Here is a 21950-nt window from a genome sequence, read left to right as displayed (position 1 = left end):
ATATCCTTTAAACCAGTGTTTATTTTTAGAAATATATGCTTTTAAAGGTCCAAAATAGGGGTGTCTGGGTGGCTCAGTCAATTAAGCATTGGGCTCTTGATTTTGGCTCAGGTCATGATCTCACGGTTCTTGAGTTCAAGCCCCCCATCAGGCTCTGTGCCAACATGGCGGAGCCTGCTTGGGATTCTCTTTCTCCCTTTCTCTTTCTCTCTTTCTCCCTTTCTCTTTCTCCCTTTCATCCTTTCTCTGCTCCTCCCTCCCCCTCTCAAAATAAATTTAAAAAAATAAAAAAAATCTTTAAAGGTCCAAAATATGGAAAAAAGATATATTCAGGATATCATCAAGACATTATTTAGTTTTTATATCATATATATATATATATATGTAAATATATATTTTTTAACCCTAAAGCCAAACAAAGACAGCTTTGGTATCCAGTAGCAGAAAGGCATTTAAGAGTTAATAAGCTAATTAAACAATTGTTATGGAAACTATTTAGTGACCTGAGAAAGGTTTGGTATGGTAAATGGGAAAACAAAGAATATCAAATGATCTGCATACTACAATTAAAACTTTAAAAAGTTTCTTAAATAGGGGAAAGACAGAGGAGATACAATAGTGAGTACGCTGGAGAGGCAAGATTCTTGATAAATTTTTTCTCTTTTCCAAATTTCTATTATGTTATAGGACTTTTGTAAACAAAGCAATCATTTAAAAATCACAATTATTAAAATTATGAATCAATCTAAGAAAATATACCTATGCAGGGTATAAAAATACCGAAATACTTTGGCCATAACAAAATTTTAAACACATTTGATTATCATTCAGAGCAGATACTTATGAAAATATATATAACTGTTTTGTTCACTTGCATTATGCAAAATTGTTCTTTTTCATAAACTCTTAGCATCTTCCTCTTTTATATTTATAAATTTAATTCTTTTAATTGAAAATAAATAATTTTAGGGGATCCTGGGTGTCCAGTCAGTTAAGTGTCCAACTCTTGGTTTTGGCTCAGGTATGATCTCATGGTTTGAGAGATTGAGCAAGGAGCCTGCTTGGGATTCTCTCTCTCTCTCTCTCTCTCTCTCTCTCTCTCTGCCCATCCCCTGCTCACACACAGACACACAGACACACAGACACACACACACACACACACACACACACACACACACTCTCTCTCTCACTCTCTCTCCTCTCTCTCTCAAAATAAGTAAATAAACATAAAAAAAGAAAACAAATCATTTTAATACACATATTTTCACTTCTATTAATTTCACACTGATTTCTACTATGCATTCATAGCCATTTAGTTTAACTTGCTTCATATTTATTTATTTTCCAACATTTTATATTTATAAATTTAAATGATTATTTATGAAAGCAAAGCCTTGGAGTATAAGATAAGTATTAAGTCATCGAGTAGTGTCTCCTCATGGATTTCTGTTATAAGAATTAATGTTTCATGGGGGGAAATAATTTTAAGGTACAACAACAAAAATCACAGTTAAGAAAATGCAAAGCTATAAAGTCATATGCTTAAAAGAAAAGGAAGACTGAACCATTTGTATTCAAATCATGCCCTAAAATATGACATAAATGACATGAATTGTATGGAACCTGATTCTCACCAGAAAGTAGATTCTGTGCTACACACTATCACATAAGTGGATTTCGTGGTTCCTTGGCTCCTTTCCTTTCAGCCATTTAAAAGCTAATTCTTTTTCAAGCCCCAACATTTTAGCTATTACTTCAAAAAGCAACCAGTATGGATGTTCTCTCTTAACTGTTTATCTATACTTGTTAAAACTGTGGGAAGTTGTTAGAGCATTCAGAAAACTCCTTATAGTTGGCTGCTTTTTCTTTCTATATATCAGAGTCCACTTAATGTTAGACTGAAGGATTACAGTAACCAATGTATGTTTTTATGTATTACCTCAATTCATTCAGAATTTCCTCAATGTGCAATGCTGCTCTGCTCATTCAGCATATGGTTGTGGAGCCAGGCTAACTGGTAATTGTTTTTACAACGTTCCAGAGAAATAAAAAGTATACTTTTGAATAAAGTGTTAAATAGAATGACTTAACAGCAGTTCTAAATTCCTACTGGTCTTTATTTAGTTGAAAGTGAGTAGCAGCTTTGAATAAACTGAAAAGGCAAGAGAAAGGAGGAAAGGCCTCATTTTCTCATTGTTCTTCAGTGTATGAAAAATGGAAGTGTACTGAGCAGTTGATGCAGTGATCTGGAACAACTCTAAAATCAAAACGATAATTGTGGATGAATTTGCCTTCCACAGGGAAAACAAAGAAAGCTTTAGCTCAAACATCTTTAGACATGGCTTTTAAGGAGCCAGGTCATCTAAACTATTTCAAAAGTTTTTTCAGTTGCTAAGATTGCAACATGTTATTTGAGGCAATACTTTTACTTACTATATGTGCAAACTAGTATGTGAATCTAATACAGTGAATCTGTGCATTACATTTATGCTCATTAATAGGCTTCAGAATATGCTTTATTACTTCAAGTAGGATTTAAAATGATTAATTTTTAAAAATTTTCTGAGAAGTCAAATTTTATTTATCTGGTGCTAAGTCTCCAGGAAGGAATTGCAAAATTGTTCTTAGGCCCAATCTGCACTGATTTCTTTCTTCTTTTCTTTCAGGTTAAAGTTAGTTAACATAGAGTATAGTATTGCTTTCAGGAGTAGAATTTAATGATTCATCACTTACACCCAGTGCTCCTCCCAAAAAGTGCCCTCCTTAATGTCCATCACCCACTTAGCCCACTCCACACCCTCCTCTCCTCCAGCAAGCCTCAGTTTGTTCTCCATATTTAAGAGTCTCTTATGGTTTACCCCCCTCTCTGTTTTTATCTTATTTTATTGTTCCTTCCTTTCCCCTATGTTAATCTGTTTTGTTTCTTAAATTCCACATGAGTGAAATCATATGATAATTTGTCTTACTCAGCGATCAAAAAAAAAAAAATGCAATCTTGCCATTTCCAACAATGTAGATGGAACTAGACTGATTTCTAAAGATTAATTTGGCAAAAAGTGGAAAACATACGGAAGAGTGTACATATACATATACACACATATAAGTTTCTAAAGTGAGCTTTGAGGAAAAAAAAAAAGAAAAGAAAAACTCCAAACTTAAACAGATCCCTATCCTGTAAGTAGCAAATCCAAAGTTTTCTGGCTGGATTTACTTGCTGATTTCTCTGCAGGTGAGCCTTCCCTGGCTGTTTGCATGGTTGACTTTCAACATGTAAATCTCAGCTCAAATGCCTACTAACTTTTGATTGCCTGCGTGATAATCAAGAGAAAAATGAGAAATGGGATTCATAAAATCCCTAAGTTCTGACTTCAGCTATTAGCTTCTACCGTACCAGATTTACAAAAAGCAAATGATCAGCTTAATGTAATCCTTAAGTGATAAGCAATGGAAGAGAGAGAGAAAAGCAAAGGATAGCAGGACTCAGAGCCTGCATAATTGAATAGTGATTATAGTACATGCGGGAAACTAGAAATAATATTTTACATTATTTTCATTTCGGCTTTTCCCTATACACACATCTCCATTTTTAGTTTTAGGTTTTTTTTTTGAACAATTCAGATTTTTTTAATGTTTATTTATTTTTGAGAGAAAGAGAGCACGCACACGTGTGGACATGAACCGAAGAGGGTCAGGGAGAGAAAGGGGAAGAGAAGCTGAAGCAGGTTCTGCACCGACAGCAGTGAGCCCAAAGTGTGACTCAAACCCAGGAACCATGAGACCATGACCTGAGCCGAAGTCGGACACTCCGCTGACTGAGCCACCCAGATGCACCACACCTCTCCATTAGAACATAAAAACTTTGAAGGTTAAAATCAGTAATTATATGTAGCCTCCTTAAATTTTGAAGTACAATGCAAGTAAAAAGAATATACGTCGTTTATATGCAAAAATCTTCCATTTAGTTATGTAATATAATTACTCTTCTAAAATGAAACAGCAAATAACCTGCATTAAAACAGTTACACAATACAATTCACTTCAATATTGTAAATGTTACCGTTCAGTGATTTTCTGGGCAAAGGTTAGTTTTCTCACCTTGCACTTTGGACACTTCTGGGCATTCCTCTGCCCATGCTCAATCTCACTGGCCCAGTGACGCAACAACTTGTCCCCTTTTTTGTACTCCTTGCAGCTAACACCTTCATGCCAAGGAGAGTGGCACTTAAAACACCAGACGAATTGGCAAGTGGGGCACTGGATCTGTATAAGGAAAAGTAACATTAAGCACTGGTAGACATATTGACAGTTCCTAAGAGGATAAGAATGATGATGCTTGAGGAGATTAGCTTGAAGGTTATAATCTGTCCAGACTTAAAATATTACCCCGCTATAAGATTACACTACAATGAGATGTAACTGTTCTATTATTAAAGGAGGAAAGAATTGCTTTGACATGGATGGTAAGGCTGTTTGTAGACCATACTGGAAATAAACATTGGGACATTCTGGAAATTATTTTGGCTTTAAGAAAATCTTCTAGATTGAAGCACAGAGTAAGATCTGAAGTCCACAATGCTCTGAACCTACAAACTGAGGCTGCTACCCTGAAATTCACATTTTCTTTGAACCAATTTCCCAGGAGTTTCCATTGCTATTACCAATGGCTTCATTAACTTTTATAAAATCAAAGCCCCACAGATGCTCCATCAAATGAAAAACACACTGGCAAATAAACTACTATACCAGCATTTACTAGGTAAATGTCATCTAAAATAAAGGACATGTCTCATTTGTTATTAATCTAAGGGAGGTTAATTATAAAATTAATACAAAGGATCCTATTAGAAATATATCTGTATGGTGATCCTGTGGCCTGTACCTAGGAATCCATCAAAAAAATGTCTTTGCATTTTCACTATGTAGAGGTATATGTGAGAGTATGTGTTTATGTTCATTGAAAATATCTGTTTTCCACTTGATATGGAAGACATTTTTCTTACTTCCTTCATTTTGAATGATAGTGAGGTGTCCCATTCTCATACAATATTTCTGGTGTTCACTCTCCAAGAACATATAGGCATAATTTGGATTTCTCAGCCCTGCTGGATTAAAGTGAATAAAATGTCTCAATATAAACAAAACGGATAACTATTCTCCGTGCTCCTGTATATTATTTCACACAGCATGAGTGAATTTACTGACTACACTTTGAAAACTAGTTAGAATTTCTTTTGGTAAACTGCTGACAATATCTCTGCTTATTTTCTTGGAAAACCACTTTTTTTTTTTGACAACAAAGCTTCCGATATAGAGATTAACCAAGGAGAAATTACAATCACAGATCTTATAACTCAAAGCACTGCAGTTTTTACTAATGTCAAGAATAGATAATATTCTTCCTATGTAAACATGAAGTAACAAAAGTACTTTTGCTTTTAATTTATATCAAAACAAAATGTTATTTTGTCAGAAAATTTTAAACATCATGTCTATTTATTTATTGAAATTCTCTTAGGTATAATATTTATACCACTGCATGACATGAAGTATTTATTTTTACCTCCAAAATAATGCTACAAAGTAGACAGAATCACAAGTTTATAGATAAGGAAACTAAGGCTCACAGAGATTAAATAACTTGTCCAAAGTAACGTAGCAAGTTTGCCTTAAGAAGAAATTTAAACATAAGTTTGTCTAGCTCCAAAGCCAGCAAGAAAGAAAGTATTCTTTCTTCAGCATTTGAAAACAAAAAACATAGAAGTCAAAGCCATGGTTAAGCTATTCAGTAAGTCAGAATTCTTCATGACTACCAACAAAAAGTGAATGTTGAAAATCCTTTTCAAAATTTTATTTACAGAAATTAGGAGACTTCTTGGTTATAAAAGGGAGGCATGTTGCTATTTAGCCATTTAAAGTAATCATTTTTGCCTTCTCTGGTCATTAAAGTTAAATAGTCATTTTAAAGTAAGAAGAATGAGTTGAAGTGGGTAAACTCCAGATAATAAAACAATATAAAACGATCATCTCCCCCTTGTCATTGAACAATGAGGAATAAACGTAAATATCACATGAGGCATATGAATGTAACTTTCTCATGTAATGAATGAAATGGGGAAGAAGTCAGAAAGACTCGTTTTTCCTCACGCGTCTGTGATTATCAGGACTTGAATATTTAAGTAAATTCCCTTCTATTCAACATGATTCATAATTTTAAATCACTGACCTCTAGCACTGTCAAATAAGAAAAAAAACTTCTTTGCTTTTTAATCAGTCAGATTGTGTTTATGAAATGAACAGAAGAATGAATGAAATGGCACTTTGACACTGGGATTAACTCTGTGGATGTCAGACATCAAAATGGTTCAAGGATCTTTGTGACCAAGTGCTAAACTATCACTCCTATGGATCCCTAATGAAGACAATTAGAACCGTATGACTCTCCTACGGTACCAGAATGATAAAGAATCTGATACGTGGGTGTCTACACCAGGGACTCAGGCTCCCAACTTTGCATAATAAACAGCTAAGTCCTGTGGCAATCTTCACCAACGCGAACTCGGTGGCAAACTGTGAAAAGAGTTTCGCAGTAAGCTCTCAAATGAAGATGAATAATTTAAATTCAGATCCAACTGCTTACTGCCTCTCACTGAAAACATTAAAATAACTATTGTTTTGCTCTGGAGTAAGATAATAAAAGGATTAATAGTCAACCCCAACAACACTGTTGTTCTATATTGTCTACATGCTGTTTGGTCTGAAGATGCCTTATTCATTGTGACCTTAACCATATTCAGAATTGGCCTTCTATAAAACACAAACGGACATCACTGCTGCATCTTCTTCCACTCCTTTTTTTAATACTTCTTCCTCCACATGAAATGCTGTCTTACAACCACAGCCCTTCCACACGGAGTGCCTGCCTTCTGAGTAATTATATTCATGCAGAGGCCACTACATTCTATCCTTTCTGTCCCAAGTGTGGTTGGAGGGGCAGCTACATCAGCATCGCCTGGTAGTTTGCTGGAAACAAAAAATTCATGTCACGGCCCTTACCTACTGAACTAGAGCCTGCATTTTCACAAGGTCCCCTGGTGATTCACATGCATGCTAAAGTTTGAGAAGCTCTGCTCGATACCATCTGACCCTGTATCCCTGGTCACAACTGATTACAATAGGGATGAGTCCCTCAGCAAACGCATGTATCCACTGGCTGGCAAGCAGTCTATGGGGTGGCTGGCATGAGTTTGTGTAGCCGGGTGCTCATAGTTGAACAGAGATTCGGCAAGACAGATTTATTCTCTTGAGGAGTGAAATGGGGATACACATAAACTTTACCTCTGCTGTGAAGACAAAGGTGAGAAAAGCTGAGTGAGCACAGTGCAGATCACAGAAGGGAACAGCAGATCACAGAAGGGAACAACGGACATTCAAGTCCAGTGACGCAACAGAAGGGCTCTCATGCAAACAGAAAGAGTGCTGTATTTTCAGTGGCTGCTGAGGCTGTTTTCCTGCCCTTCCTTCTTCCTGTGGAGCCTTGCAGGAAACCTCGTTAACTCAGGTAGCTTGAAAAAAAGTATATCTCTGTCTCTTGTAATTGGAGAAAGTCCAATGAACACAATCTGTCTATTGAAATCTTATCCGGATCAAACACGACTTGCTTGAAGATGTCTTCCCTATTCCTCCCAAAGAGATTCAGTGTCTCTTTTACAGAACTCCTATTAGACATGTAGATGTCTAATCTCCTTAACAGGCTACAAGTTCACTGAGGACAAAGGATGTCTCAGGCATCCTGTATTTCCTGAGATAAGTAACATAGAACTTCTGGCACATGGCAGGCACTCAAAGTTATTTGTAAAATGAATTATTTTGCACACAGGAAGCACTACATATTGGGTAACATTAAATGAATTCAAAGAAAAATCAACATATCTATCTAATTTATGACTAATGGCTGAGATGGTATCATTATTTCTTAGATTACTAGATGATATTTACTAAATATTTTATCCACATGACATTTTACTGAGCATCACGATCATGATCAAACTCTCCTACAAGAGACAGGGGGCTGCAAGTGTTTTAAGAATAAAGTTATCAGAGTTAAGAATCTTGAATAACTTGTCCCAGAATCCATGAAAGATTAAAAAACCTTTATATTACATTTTTGACTTTTGAATTCCTTTAGTTTTTACAGAAATATGGGCTACAGTGACACTCAGATGACAGGTTAAACCCATCTACTTGCCCTCAGCAAATGGTGTTTTCTCTTGACAGTTCGTCATACCAAATAAAAAAAAAAAAACACAACATAAAAGAGTTCAAAACCAAAAGGCTCCCCAGAAACATCTTTTTTTTTAGCTGAAATTCTATACACTCCTATATATATAATTATTTTAAATCACAAAATCATTACTTACTAAACATAAAATACTAGATAATCTCTGTGTATAAATGCAGCATTGCAAATATGAGCTAACTCAGTTTTCTAAGAAGAATTTGTTTTATTAGAACTATAGGTTAAGACAGATACTCAATAATAAAACATATTCACCATTCATTTACCCATTCAAAAAATATTTATTGAGTACCTTCAAGTAGTAGGTACTGAATGTACTGATTTTAGGCACATAAAAAAGAATGAAAATACTTATCCTCAAGGAATTTACTGAAGACAGACAGATACAAACCCAGAGAGCTATAAAACGGTGTCATAACCACTAAACTAGAAGCTTCGACAAGTGGGTGCCATAGCAAAGGTGTTTCAGAGAAGGCTGGAAGAGTAATGTTCAGAGAGAATGTGGCCTTGAAGGTTGAGTGGAATGTGTCTGGGGCAAGTGGTGGGGTAACACTTCTGGCAGAGGGCACATCCAAAGCTATCACAGAGGCTGAAAGCACCCAGTGCATGGGGGGAAATAGCAAGTGTTCTAGTATGGCCCAGAGATGTCACCTCAACTGGTTCAATCCTCAGCCTTGCTGAAGTGTCTAATAAACAAGTCCACTCAGTCTTACATTTATGCTCCTATACTCTTGATGCGTCTCTCAAAATACACTGTGGTCCAGAACTTGCTTACATGAAACATACAACTTATGGCTTTGTCCGTAGCTTAACATGACTTAAGTCTTTGTCAGACTAGGCTGTGCCCTGAAGAAACTGATCAGTATATAAATAATAGAGAAATGGCATGGTTATAAAAAGTTTTATGATAAGATGGTTTTCTTGAAGACAAGAAGATTGTGAAGAAGTACAGGGTACAATAGAGAGGAGAAAAGTATTCTTTGATGCATGGCTTCAAATACTTTCAAAGAAGCACTATTTGCTCCCTTATATGATCAAATCCTAAAGCAAGAGTGGCAGGTTCTCCACATGGGGAAAACATGGCTTGACTTCTTGCCTTGATTCTTAGTCTGTAAGATTAGTCCATTAGTCCCCTTCTACTTGGGATCTCTCCCTGAATATAGTGCCAGTAATATACAGGCTTCACGAGGCACTGTTCCCTGAACACAGTCCAAATGTGGCCCAGTGACCCTTGCCTTAATTTCTCACAGCATAGTGAACCTAAGCTGGAAAATGAAAGGAAAACTTTCCTAGAGGGTAGGGATCAAATGAGTGCAACAAACAAACAGACAAACAAACAAACAAACAAACAAAAAACAAGTTAACACATAAGATAACCTGTATGGAGATATAGTGGTTATTTATATAAATAGCCTTACTGACATCCCTCATATTGATTTCTAGGCTCCTTTTACATATGCAACACACTATTTATCACACAATACATTCACTTTAGTACTAGCTTTCATTTTCAATAGAAAGACATACTCTTCTAGGGGTTCTGTCTTTGCAAAGAGTCCTCTCTCCCTAATTTGAAAAACATTGTTTCATACCAATCCATTTTGCTTCTACCACTTGGAAACACCTTTAAGCATTTGTAGACTTTTCCTCTAAACCTAGAAAGCAAGGCCCAGAGAAGAATCTGTCTCAACTTATTTCTTGTTTGAAGACCTACCTCTTCATAGGTGAACATAATTGGCACTGGAAGATTCTGCCCTGATTTAATCCAAAATTACTAGCCAGAGCAGTATGGCATCATCTAATTTTCAATAAGACATCTATTCTGAACACAACACAATAAGGCTAATATCTCAGAGTCAACCCACCTAAAGAAGCAGGAGGACCATCTAATTACATAGTGTACGTGGGGAAATGGGACTATTGTCTGTGACCAAAGGTAAAAACAAGAGATAGGTCTCAGCCTGAAGGTAACAATGAATTCTTTCAAAACAGAAGGGAATTAGTCTGTAAGTAGAAAGTTTCTTAAAAATGGGAGTGTTGAATCAATGTCTGAATGGCCACCTGTAAGCATTTTGTAGACACGATTTATGCACATGAAGACTGTTGCATTAGGTTCCCGTACAGATCTGAGAAGGTACATATGGCAAGGTAGAAGTACAGAGTATGGTAGGTGAGAAATGCACAGAAATTCCAGACCATTTTAGAATGAGCACCAGACTTGGCTTACTTCTACCCACTCTTCTGCACATGGTCAGAGAGAAATGATTCTTCAGCTTGTCTCTTCTGCTGAAGACCCAAGAGATGAGGTAATGAAGTGAAAAAAACAGCAACAGTTTTCAGTCTCAATGTAGGTCGGTTTATGGTAGCTATGAGTCTTGATTATAACAATTATTGTACTTTTTCTAAAACATCAGATGGAGGCTAAAATACTAAATGAATTCTAATATTTGGCCTTTGTTGTTAGAAGTTCAAGTAAGGAAACTATAAAATATTGCAGCTAATTTATACATCAAGAAAGCAAACAAAGAACTTTAGTAAAGCACTTCATTAGTAACTAGAGGGGAAAATGCATCCCAATAAAATTTAGTAGATCTGCATCATAGCTGAGTGTTACACATTTTTTTCAAAGTTAGCATATATAACACACCCTTTGTTTAAGCTGGCTTCTTTAAACCAGGGTAGACGACTTCATCTTTATCTCGCTCATAAATCTATGCTAGCAACAATCATTTAAGAAACTATACTTGTTTTCTACAGCTCCCAACAACAGTGATGCATTAATGCCAAGAGAAATTGTTGTGTATTATAGCATAAACTGATCTTGCAGGGCTGATGCACAATGTGATTCTCAATTTGTAAACATTGTCCATTTAAAGTGATGGTGTCAGGGAAAAACCAAAGAGCAAAGCAGCATGCTAGCCACACTTTCATGGGAAACCTTTAAAAATTTTTGTACACAGAAAAAAATTCTCAAATTATCTTTACTAAAAGAAAGCTTAAGCATATTTATTTATTTATTTATTCATTCATTTATTTATTTATGAAAATTGTTTATTGGAGGTACACCTGAAGATGTGCAGCTGGCATTTGAATAAAGAATAGGCAGGCCCACAGAAGCAGAAATAGTGGGAAGTCACTGTTAGCACCAAAGAGACAAAGCAGGAAAGAGGTTTCTGCAGCTCAGTGAGAATTAGAAATATGGGGGGATGGGCAAATGAGGAGGGCACTTGTTGGGATGAGCACTGGGTGTTGTATGAAAGTGATGAATCATGGGAATCTACCTCCAAAACCAAGAGCGGACTGTATACACTCTATGCTAGCCAACTTGACAATAAATTGTATTAAAAGAAAAGAGATATGGAGGAGGGACCACCCAGCGGGAGGTACAGTCATAAAAGGGACATGGCTACTGCTAGAGCTTTGCATTGAATTAGGAAGGGAGTGAGGAAGTAATGCATCTACTGTTCTCTCCTCCCATCTTCCTGTTTCCTGCCAATGCCAACATTTGGCTGAACCCAAATAGGAATCAAGATGTCAGGGAATCTGGAGAAGGAGTTCAAAGAGGCAACTTTCTGGAGTACAGAACAGGTCAGAGAGGATTGAATAATAGACACAGGAAGAGGGTAAATTCAGTATTATCAGAATTCCAGCCTTCCAGTTAAGCACATTTCAAAGTATACCAATTACAAACAAAAAGCCCACTGATTTGATTATAAAGCCCTTAGAAAAGTTCTTTTGCCATGCAAGGAAACCATGTATTTGCACAGCTTTATAAAATCTGATTTCTACCCGGAGAGAGGAAAAAAAAAAGACTGCTAAATATATAAGGTAAGAATATAGAGGGAGTTTCCCCAGGATATTTTATTGGCTTTTTTCTTTCACCTTACAATGAGTCAAAGCACCATTTTGTGAATTTTCAAGGTTTTGTTTAATATTTGTGGGAAGAAGAGTGGAGATTATTATTAGTTATGCCTGAAGGAAATCATAAAGAAAATGATCACTATCATGTTTCCTTGTTGATTATGCATGTCCTTCAACTTACTCCAAATCAGTATGAAAAGGGGGACCATTTCTTCGTTTACACCTGGAAATAGGAAGAAAACCTAGGGCTGCACATACCTCAGTATTTTACTGAGGAGTATAAAATGTCTGCATTTAATCATTTGCCATTCTCTCCTTTTTCCCATGAAAAACCATACTTTCTCTACCTCCCAAAATATGTGTTATACATTTCTGTGAATTCAGTCACCTCCCTCCTGCTTCAACCTCCTCAAATATTAATGCTTGCCATAAGATCCCTCCTCATGAGATCCATGCTTCTTGGATACCCCTTTGAGGCCCCAAAGGGTCTTCAAACAACATTAGCAACACATTTCAAGATGAATTTGTTTTTCACTCCTCAAAGTGACTCCTCTTTAAGACATAGTCAATATCATCCCTCCTTGACTCCCACCATCCACCAGTCACCCAATCTTTTATTCCACCTGTCTTGTTCTTGACTCCTCTATATTCCTCCCAATAACCTAGGATTGCTCATTCTGTGGCCCCTGCCTAATAATGATGGCAAACATAATAATTTCTAGCAAGTGTTGAACACTTAGAATGTGTCACACATGGTGCTAAGCACTTTACATGTGTCACCTTGTTTAATCCTTTCTATGCCCTTTTGGCAGGTACTATTAGTAACCCCAGTAAAAGATGTGAAAACTCACAGGTGCAGAACTAGTATGTGGAAGGCTGAGAGTTTAAATCTAGTTTGAAGCCAGTTCTCTGACCCACCTTTTCCAGCTTGGCAAATTCAACATTTCAAGGCTTAGTTTACTCTTTAATGAAGCCTTTTAAATCTCTCCTGACCTTTCTTCTCCCATGCTCTCAGCATTTTCTATGCACATTTATTACAGTACACATTATTATATATGCATTTTCCCGTTTATTAGTTCCGCCAAATATATTTTAGAGCACAGTCTATCAGATACAGGGCTTGGCACAGCTTATCAGCAGTCAGCGAGCCTGGACCTGGCCTCCTAGAAACCAGTGGGAGAGACTTTAAGCAAATAACCACAAACATATAACCATAATATCCCAAATGATAGCTGCTTTGAAGAAAAACTTCTTCTAGTGGTAATGTGTCTGTCTCCAGGTATCGCATGAACACCATTAAAGCCACAACTTTAGCATTTTAATTTTATCATCACTAATGTGTTCACTACATTGATATGCAGTTGTATTAATAAATTATAGGAACCGTTCAGGCTAGAAATTTGATTTCTAATTGGAGATTGAAATCAACTTTAAAGAAACGAAATGATAAGATATTGTCTCATGACAGGAGTTGCAGGAACAAGAAGATAAATATGGATGAGAAAACCTGGATTTGCACAAAGGCAAGTTTGTCTCCAGGTAAATCGCTCAATTCAGGAATACACTTGTTCTATTTAATATAGTAGGAGTTTACTGGAGTTCAGAACATAACGAAAAGCTCTATGTACTCAAACTTCTGCCAGAAAGGAGATGCTGAATGAGGGCTTGGAAGATGTACTGCACCTAAGAGTTCTTCTTACTGCTTGTTGATCTATTCTGTTTATTCCTTTTTCATCTGCAGTGTACAAAAAATGTAACAAGTGGTATTTGCAAAGCTATTCAAATGAAATCCCAAAATATGATATTTTAGATTTCAAATTTCACGTGAGATGATGTATCCAAAGGTATTTCCTACTACAAAATAGCTGAATTGACAGAAATCATAATAAATGCTCAAAGAGTGACACCTTGGATCATGAACTATAATTCAATGACACAAAAAGAGTAATAATGAAATACACATTAAAGTGTTTTATCAATAGGTACGAAACCCACTTTAGGCCACAAACAATATTATAATGAGATTTTAAATTGCCCAGGCATGTTAGATCTTAGTGGTAACCTTTTTCTCCCCCTCTGTTTCTGCTGTGTTATGACTCAATTCATTACATTCAAGTACTTGAATTCTTAAAGTTATGATGAACTATACCAGGTTGGAAGTGGGTTCTGTTACTGGGGAAGTGGAATTTTTAAAACTAGAGCAAACCCAAAAAATAGGCACTGACGTACTGCAAAGAACAAAGATACTAGTCTCAGTGTAGGGTGCTATACTATAATCATGAATATTGCAGTTGGTTTGCTGATACATTCATGTTTGAGCTCTCCTTACTCATGAGAATCCAGACAGGCATGGATACCTAAATCAAGTAGTTCATGTTAATGTAAGAGCCTAGACTTTAATGCTGAAAAATGCTACATAAACATTGTATGAAATAGTAAAAACCACTGCTTCAGGAATTGTGTGTTATCCCTAGAACTTTGTACAATATTGAAAGGGGGAATAATTTATCTTTTCTGTTAGACATCTTCTCAAGAGTAAAGATGAGTAATAACAGTAATCATCCCCAAATTCTGTGGTAGCTTTACATTTTTTGGAAGTTGCTTAACAGTTTTACTTTATATTGAGATTTTCATCTCTTACCCATTATCAAGGATTTTAAGTGTTTGTGATCAACATTTATTTTGTGTTGAATTTCTCCTCTCCTTGAAACAAATTCCCTTCTCCTTTGCTAATCAGAAGTAAAAAACTGAGCTTACTAGGTTTGACATCTTGATCCATTTGTCCCCTACGTTTCTTCTTAGGTACAACCCAACTGATAGGAAGCCTGGTATTGGCAAATGTTATCAGAGAGTTCATGGTTAACTGAAAATCGTACAAATATGGGATCTTGTATTTTCAATTTTTACATATTTCCCTCTCAATACATGTGCATTCTAATAAATCATGCTCATCATCAAATGATTTGGTGATTTTGGATGAAATGAGACCTATAAAATTTTACTATAGCTATAATTGCACCTTAACTTGAATCTGTCACCCATTTACTAAGAACAATATATTTTTAAATAATTTCCACTTTGACTCAATTATGCATACATGTTTTAACTATCCAAAATTCTAAAATAGCACAGTCTGTTTATATATATAGAATATATACAGTTTATACATATTCTATATATTCTCTATATAATGTCTATTAATTGTATCAATATGTATTTTATAAACAAATTATATAAAATATATATTATATATATGATTCCAAACATAACTTAAGAAAAAAATATCCTAAGTTGGGATAAGAAGTCCTTGTAAAATTAGTAGTTTCTTCTTTAAAAAATTTTTTTTAAGTTTATTGATTTGTTTTGAGAGCGTTAGCTTGAACCATGGAGTGGTAGAGAGAGGGGGAGAGAAAAATCTTAAGCAAGCTCTGCATTGTCAGTGCAGAGCCTGATGTGGGGCTTGAACTCACGAACGGTGAGATCATGGCCTGAGCTGAAGTCAAGAGTGGGCCATTTAACTGACTGAGCCACCCAGGTGTCTTCAAAACGAATAATTTCTGATAACACCAATAACATAAAATTGGAAGAAAAATAACTTAACCTAAGAATATACAGAGTCAAATAAATGTATTCTATTGATGGGGCACCTGGGTGGCTCAATTGGTTAAGCATCCAACTTCAGCTCAGGTCATGATCTCACAGTATAAGTTCAAGCCCCGTGTCATGTAGGGTTGTGTGCTGACAGCTCAGAGCCTGGAGCCTGCTTCAGAGTCTGTGTCTCCCTCTCTCTCTGCCCTTTCCCCACTTGCCCTCTGTCTCTCAAAAATAAAATAAAATAAAATTAAAAGTATTCTACTGCTATTAAGTCAGTATTCAAAATCACCGTAAGTGCACTATTTTAGTTATATAGTTTGCAATCTCAAACATGTACTTTTTAGAGAACAAAAAACAAGGGTTTTCTTGACAGTTATGAGACTAGCCTGCACCAAGGCAGTAAATAAAAGAATTAACTATGAGAGCCAAGCAATTTCAAAGCCCAGTTACTCAGTAAGAGGCTTTGACTAACCTACTCTAGCTCATCATTGCAACGAGTAGAGGAAGGTACTTTCTAAACCACAGTCCCTCAAAGCTACAGAATGAATAATGCAGAAACCACTGCTTCTCACACCAGAGCATGGGCAAAGACTTACCTTAAATGGAGACGACTTCAAATAGCCTTTGAAACCTCTTCATCCTGCCATTCTGCTGTAATGACAAGGATGAAAACTACTGCCATGGGCCTCATTGTCTTCCCTCTTCATTTACTGCACACTAGACCAGGTGAGGCTCAAAAAATTGCAAGACAGTTGTTCTGGGGTGGGCCTGGGGCACTGGGTGTCTAAAACCCCTCCGGGTGATTGTAATGTACAGTCAGTGCTATGAATCAGTGATTTGCTCCCACAGTTGCTGCTCTCATTTGCCTGTCTTCAGTCTTGCCCTCCTGTGACATCCTCTACTAATGCTGCCAGAATGATCTTTCTGTAATGCCTACAGAATTAAATTAAAACTGAGCACAGTGGAAGACTCAACATGATCTGCTTTTAAATACCTGACCAGCTGCCTCTCCCTGGCTCTCTCCTGACGAGCTCCACCAAGCACCTGTTTCCAGCATGCCTGCCTCACCCTCAGGGCCTGCACACTTACCCATTCCTTGCTCTGACATGTTCTCCAACGTTTATCTGTTTATCTGCCTGGAGAACTGCATCTTCTGCAAAAAGTCTCTCCTGCCATCCTAGCCTCCACTCCTCCATCAGTGTTCTCAAAGCCCAAGTGTATTTGGGTTCTCGTTTTTTGTTTCTTCTGTTGTTGTTGTGTTTTGCTTTTGTTTTGTTTTTTTGACTAATCATATTGAACTGTCATTTTAGGACATGTGTCTCTCTCACCTTCACCTTCACTAGACATTTTTGGAGCAAGGACTAGCTCACATTTGCCTCTGTATCCCCCAAATTTAGCACACTGTCTGGCCTATACTGGCATTTTGTACTTGCTGAATACATGAATGAAAAGCATTTTATACTATTTGCACCTATCACAGACAGAGCCAGAAGAGATTCACTTTGGGTCCACTGAAAAAGTCAAGCTTACCCCCCCAAAAAAGTATTAGTATTTACTTAATATTTAGTAATAGCAGTGACAATTACTTTAAAAAGATTAGCCTTTTGATTAGGCTACTAAATGAATTTTAAACATGGTTAAAGTCAAAGAAAAACTTTAATTTAATCCTCAAGAGTGCTCTCTTATCATCAGCCTCCCCAAACCACATATTTTTAGAATCACAGCCAATATACACTCACCTTAGACTTCTAAGGGAAGGAAGCCCACTTAATGCCCACCACAAGTTGGCCTAATTAGGCATCATGTGACATCTAACCCACAACTCTGGTGAACATGCTTACTTTGTATTTGCTTTCTGATCTGGAAGGGGTGGGAATATGTCCTTTTTTCTTGAAGGTTGTAAAGTGCTTGCACTGAGGACAAGGCTTGGTGCTGGAATCAATACGGCCAAGTTCCAAGAAGTACTTATATTTGATGGAATCTTCATGTGTTAAGTTATAGGTAATCGTTCTTTCTTCCAGGAATTCAAAACATTCTGTGATAGGGCATTTGATTTCTACTTGGCCAAGCTGTACCTGTGTGAAAGAGCAAATGGGAGACCCCCCCAAGAAAAGCACTGGTTAATTTTCTGTTCTTTTTTTTTTCCATACAGTATTGCTTATTTCATGATACAATAAAGGATTATTCGTCATTTTTCATGACTTCTAACCTAATAAATGGCAATCACTTTGGTACCTATATTGTGCAGTACCAAAATAATCACCATATAAAGTTTCCAAAATGATTTACAGCATATTTAAGCATTCTCTATCATCATGTTTGTAAACTTAAATGGACCTAAACCACAGGCTCACCAAAGAAGCAAATTATCATCCCATCCTTCCGGAAACCTCAGCATTCAGACAATGTTCCAGCTAAAGGAATAGTTGGATGAAAAAGTGATTCAGATTTTTCAACCTAACTACAAAGTACCTCAGCACTAAGTTTAAAGCACCTCTAACTACTATAAAGGAAGAACAAAGGATTTTCAAAGTACATATACATATATACAACACATAGTAGTTTTAAAATATTGCCAATAATAACTCCATTTTCCCTGACTCATCCATGTAACTAACATGGAATAGTTTTTATGTCATCAGAATCACAGGAGCAAGTAAGAAAATTACACCAATCACATTGATGCAAAAACAAAACAAAACAAAACAAAACAAAAAAAACACATGAGATCTGGCTACAACTGAGGTCATTTATAAAATGAACTTCTTCACAGGACCACAGAGTTAGGTTAGGAGAGAGGAGAAAGATATACTACAAGAGTACATTTAGCATTTGGTATGGGATTCTAGATAAGTTTGGCATGAAAGATTATAGCATATGAAGCACCAAGTGTGGACACGACTAAATTTTAACAAATGAAGAAAATAAACTACTTTGTAACAAAGAGTTCCAAGAATACTTTCCATAAGTAGTGAACAAGAAGTGTTTATATTTATACATCATGGCATCATAATCTCTTTTTGTATATCCTAATATAGCAAAGGGAGGCCGTGAAGGCTCCAAACGGCAAACAATGTTAAACCATCTCTTTCTCTCACTTGGGTGAAATGTCACTTGACATTCTGAGAAGGCAAAACACATTGACCTTAATGAGAAAAGCCATCTGTGAAAACTGAGGGAGTGTCTGGAGAAAGAAAAACATCACCACAAAGAACAATTCCAAAAAAACACACAACTAACATCAGAGTAACTTTTTTTCCCACTTTGCTGTGTATCTGGCACAAATTTGAGGACAGGGAAAGTACACACGCTGGGAGTGTGTGGGTGGCTGAGTCGGTTATGCATCTGACTTCAGTTCAGGTCACGATCACAGGGCTCATGAGTTTGAGCCAGTTCGTGAGTTTGAGCCCCACACGGTTTGTGAGCTCAAGCCCTGCATGGGGCTGTCTGCTGTAGTGCAGAGCCTGCTTCAGATCCTCTGTCCAGCCCCCCTGCCTACCCTTCCCCCCATTCTCATGCACTCTGTCTCCCTCTCCCTCTCTCTCTCTCTCTCAAAAATAAACATTAAAAAAAATAAGAGGCCACAGGCTGAAGGATACATGAGATGATACATTTAATACCAGTAAAGGACACGAGCCAGACTGATAATGAAATGAAAAAGGAGCGTTGGATAAACCTCCTTCTTAGGATAAACTTGCTGAAAGTGTATATTGCTACATAATGCTATATACCACTATTGTATAACATGGTCTAGAGAGATTTTTCAAACAATGGCCTCAAATAATTTTTCTATTTTTTATGATGTCTGCTTTTAGTTACAATCAGATTTGCTTATTACACTTGTTATGGGGTTATGAAATGTGATTATAACCCAAATTAAGGTTTATAATAAATTTTTCAGTTATAGTTCAAGACATAAATCCTCAGAAGATTTTAAACAGACAAAAAAAAACATGTGTGACATTATTAAAAACTGGGTTAATGAAACATATGCAACTTTTTAAAAAACTATTACATGTTTCCTCTTTTAATATTCTGTCAACATTTATCAAGCTGATTCCGAGCCAGGTACTGGATTAGGTGCTGAAGCATTGCAAGTGCCTATCAGTAAAGAGGTAATCATGATACAGAGCAGTGACCATGCCTGATGGGCAAGAACAGGGTGTCAGGAGAGGATATGAGGAAGGCTTGGTAACCTTACCCTTGGGAGGTTCAGAAGAGGCTTCTTGGAAGAAGGAAGGTTTCAAGTGAGATCTTAAGATTAATAGAACTTAGCCAAACAAGGGTGAAGGTGTTTCAAACAGACAGAAGATAAAACACGGACAAAGGCTTGGCGGTAAGAGAATACGGCACATTTTAGTGGGGTACCTATAGTTTCCCCACATCCTAGTTGGATCAAATGTATACTGCCCTAAGGTATATGCATCTTAACTTAAATATGACAGCCGCAGAAGGACTGAAAGATGATCAGTAAGACTGGACCACAAAGTGAGAGTATATAAAAACATGGGTGTACAGATGAACTGAAATGAGAGTGTGAGGGCAGAGCACGGAACCACCCTAAAAATGTGTTTGTTTTCCATATGAAAATGAAAAACCCCGACTTTCAGCATGTGAAAAACAACTCCTTTTCATTCCACAGAGAAAGAGTTCCTTTGGGCCATTTCAAGTGACTCTTTATTCTTGGGGAACAGCATACTTTAGGGGGTAGGAGTTATTTTTTTGGCTCCTTGGTCAATGTTTTAACCTGGCCTCCCTCACCTATAAGTTTGTTTGTTTGTATTTATTTATTTTTCAGAGACAGCGTGAGTGGGAGGGATAGGGGGGAGGGGACAGATGATCTGAAGCAGGCTCGGCGCTGACAGTAGTGAGCCCGATGTGGGGCACCTGGGCCAAAGTCAAACACACAACTGACTGAGCCACTCAGGTGCCCCACCTATAAATTTATTTTAACTGCACAAGTGACAACAATGGAAGCAGTAATTTCACAGCCACCCAGGGACAGTCAGGTCTTATAGAAATGAATGTAGTTTAGGGACCAGAACAACCCAAGGTAGCTCAAGGGAGCAGGTTATCTTATTACTCCTTCAGCAGTGAGTGTTCATTTCCACACCACATTGGGATACCTGTCATCTAACAAGCAACCAAGGACCTTGTCTTCTTCAGTGTTTTCCAAATCTGTCTGCATATCTATCCACTTGCATACAACACACACTTTCTTCGTGTTCTCAAACTCTCTGCATTTTGCTTATCCTGTACCTTCTCTTCTTTCTGAAAGCTGCAAAATCCTTACCCCACTGCAATGGACCAAATGATCTCTATTTTATTAAGCAGATAGAAGCAATATGATCATATTCACTCATCTTCCCGCTACCAACTCTCTCAGAATCTATGTCTCTATCTTTTCTGTCCTCCTTCCATCTAAAATTTAGGGCCTGAATCTGCTTCCGGGACAACTGCTTGTGTCTCTTAAAGTGTTTGCTGAGAATTCAGGTTTTCTGGCCCACCCAGGACCTACTAAATTTGAATCATTGCTGGTAAGCTAGTAATAGGCAGTTTGGAACAATTACTCATACAATTCTTCGAAGTACTTATAGTTTTGCATAGTAAGATTATCTCCTTTTTCATAATAAAATGCTACTCATGACCTATGCAATCTCTTGGCCTCTACATATCTATCTTTTTCAGAATAATTTCCTCAAAAAAATCACAAATAATCATGATTAAGCAAAGTGCATTCATTTATTTATTCAACAAGATATGTATTTCATCAGTTCAAGGACACAGTTTCTTCAGCATTTTAATATCTCAAAAGTCAGGACAGTCTTACAATCAACAGTCTTAAGCATTGTTCCATTGTTTAATTTGCAGTTTTTATTTTCTTGGTGGCACGTAACACAATATTATATTGTAATAATTGTATGTTATATACAATCATGTGTATAATATTGTATATTATACAATACAATATATAACAATTGATCATGTCTTAGATTTCAATGAAATGTGTTTTTTACAGGTTAGGCACTATGGTGGACCCTGCAAAAATGAAGGGAGAGAGACACAGGGCTTCTATGCAGGAAATGAGAGACAAGTAATAAACCAGGCAGATTATAGTCAGTGCTAGAGGGAACTATGAATCAGGGAAGGGATCTCCAAGGAGGTGACAATTTGAACAGAGAACTGAAGTGTCCTCATG

The 21950-nt window shown here is 36.8% G+C and overlaps 1 protein-coding gene across 1 annotated transcript in view; it reads right to left on the bottom strand.

Annotated features, from left to right (window-relative positions):
* Positions 1-21950, bottom strand: part of RNF217 (ring finger protein 217) — a 121793-nt gene that overhangs the window by 26449 nt on the left and 73394 nt on the right. Inside the window, exons 2-3 of the mRNA XM_042939748.1 lie at positions 17593-17826; positions 4096-4260 (exon numbers count right to left, since the gene is read on the bottom strand). Coding sequence (XP_042795682.1) covers positions 4096-4260; positions 17593-17826 — 399 coding nt within the window. The remainder of the gene's footprint in view (positions 1-4095; positions 4261-17592; positions 17827-21950) is intronic.

Source organism: Panthera leo, chromosome B2 (genome assembly GCF_018350215.1).
Source record: "Panthera leo isolate Ple1 chromosome B2, P.leo_Ple1_pat1.1, whole genome shotgun sequence".
Taxonomy (NCBI): Eukaryota; Metazoa; Chordata; class Mammalia; order Carnivora; family Felidae; genus Panthera; species Panthera leo.
Note: the sequence above shows the minus strand (reverse complement) of the source record. Positions and strands in the feature narration are given on the sequence as shown.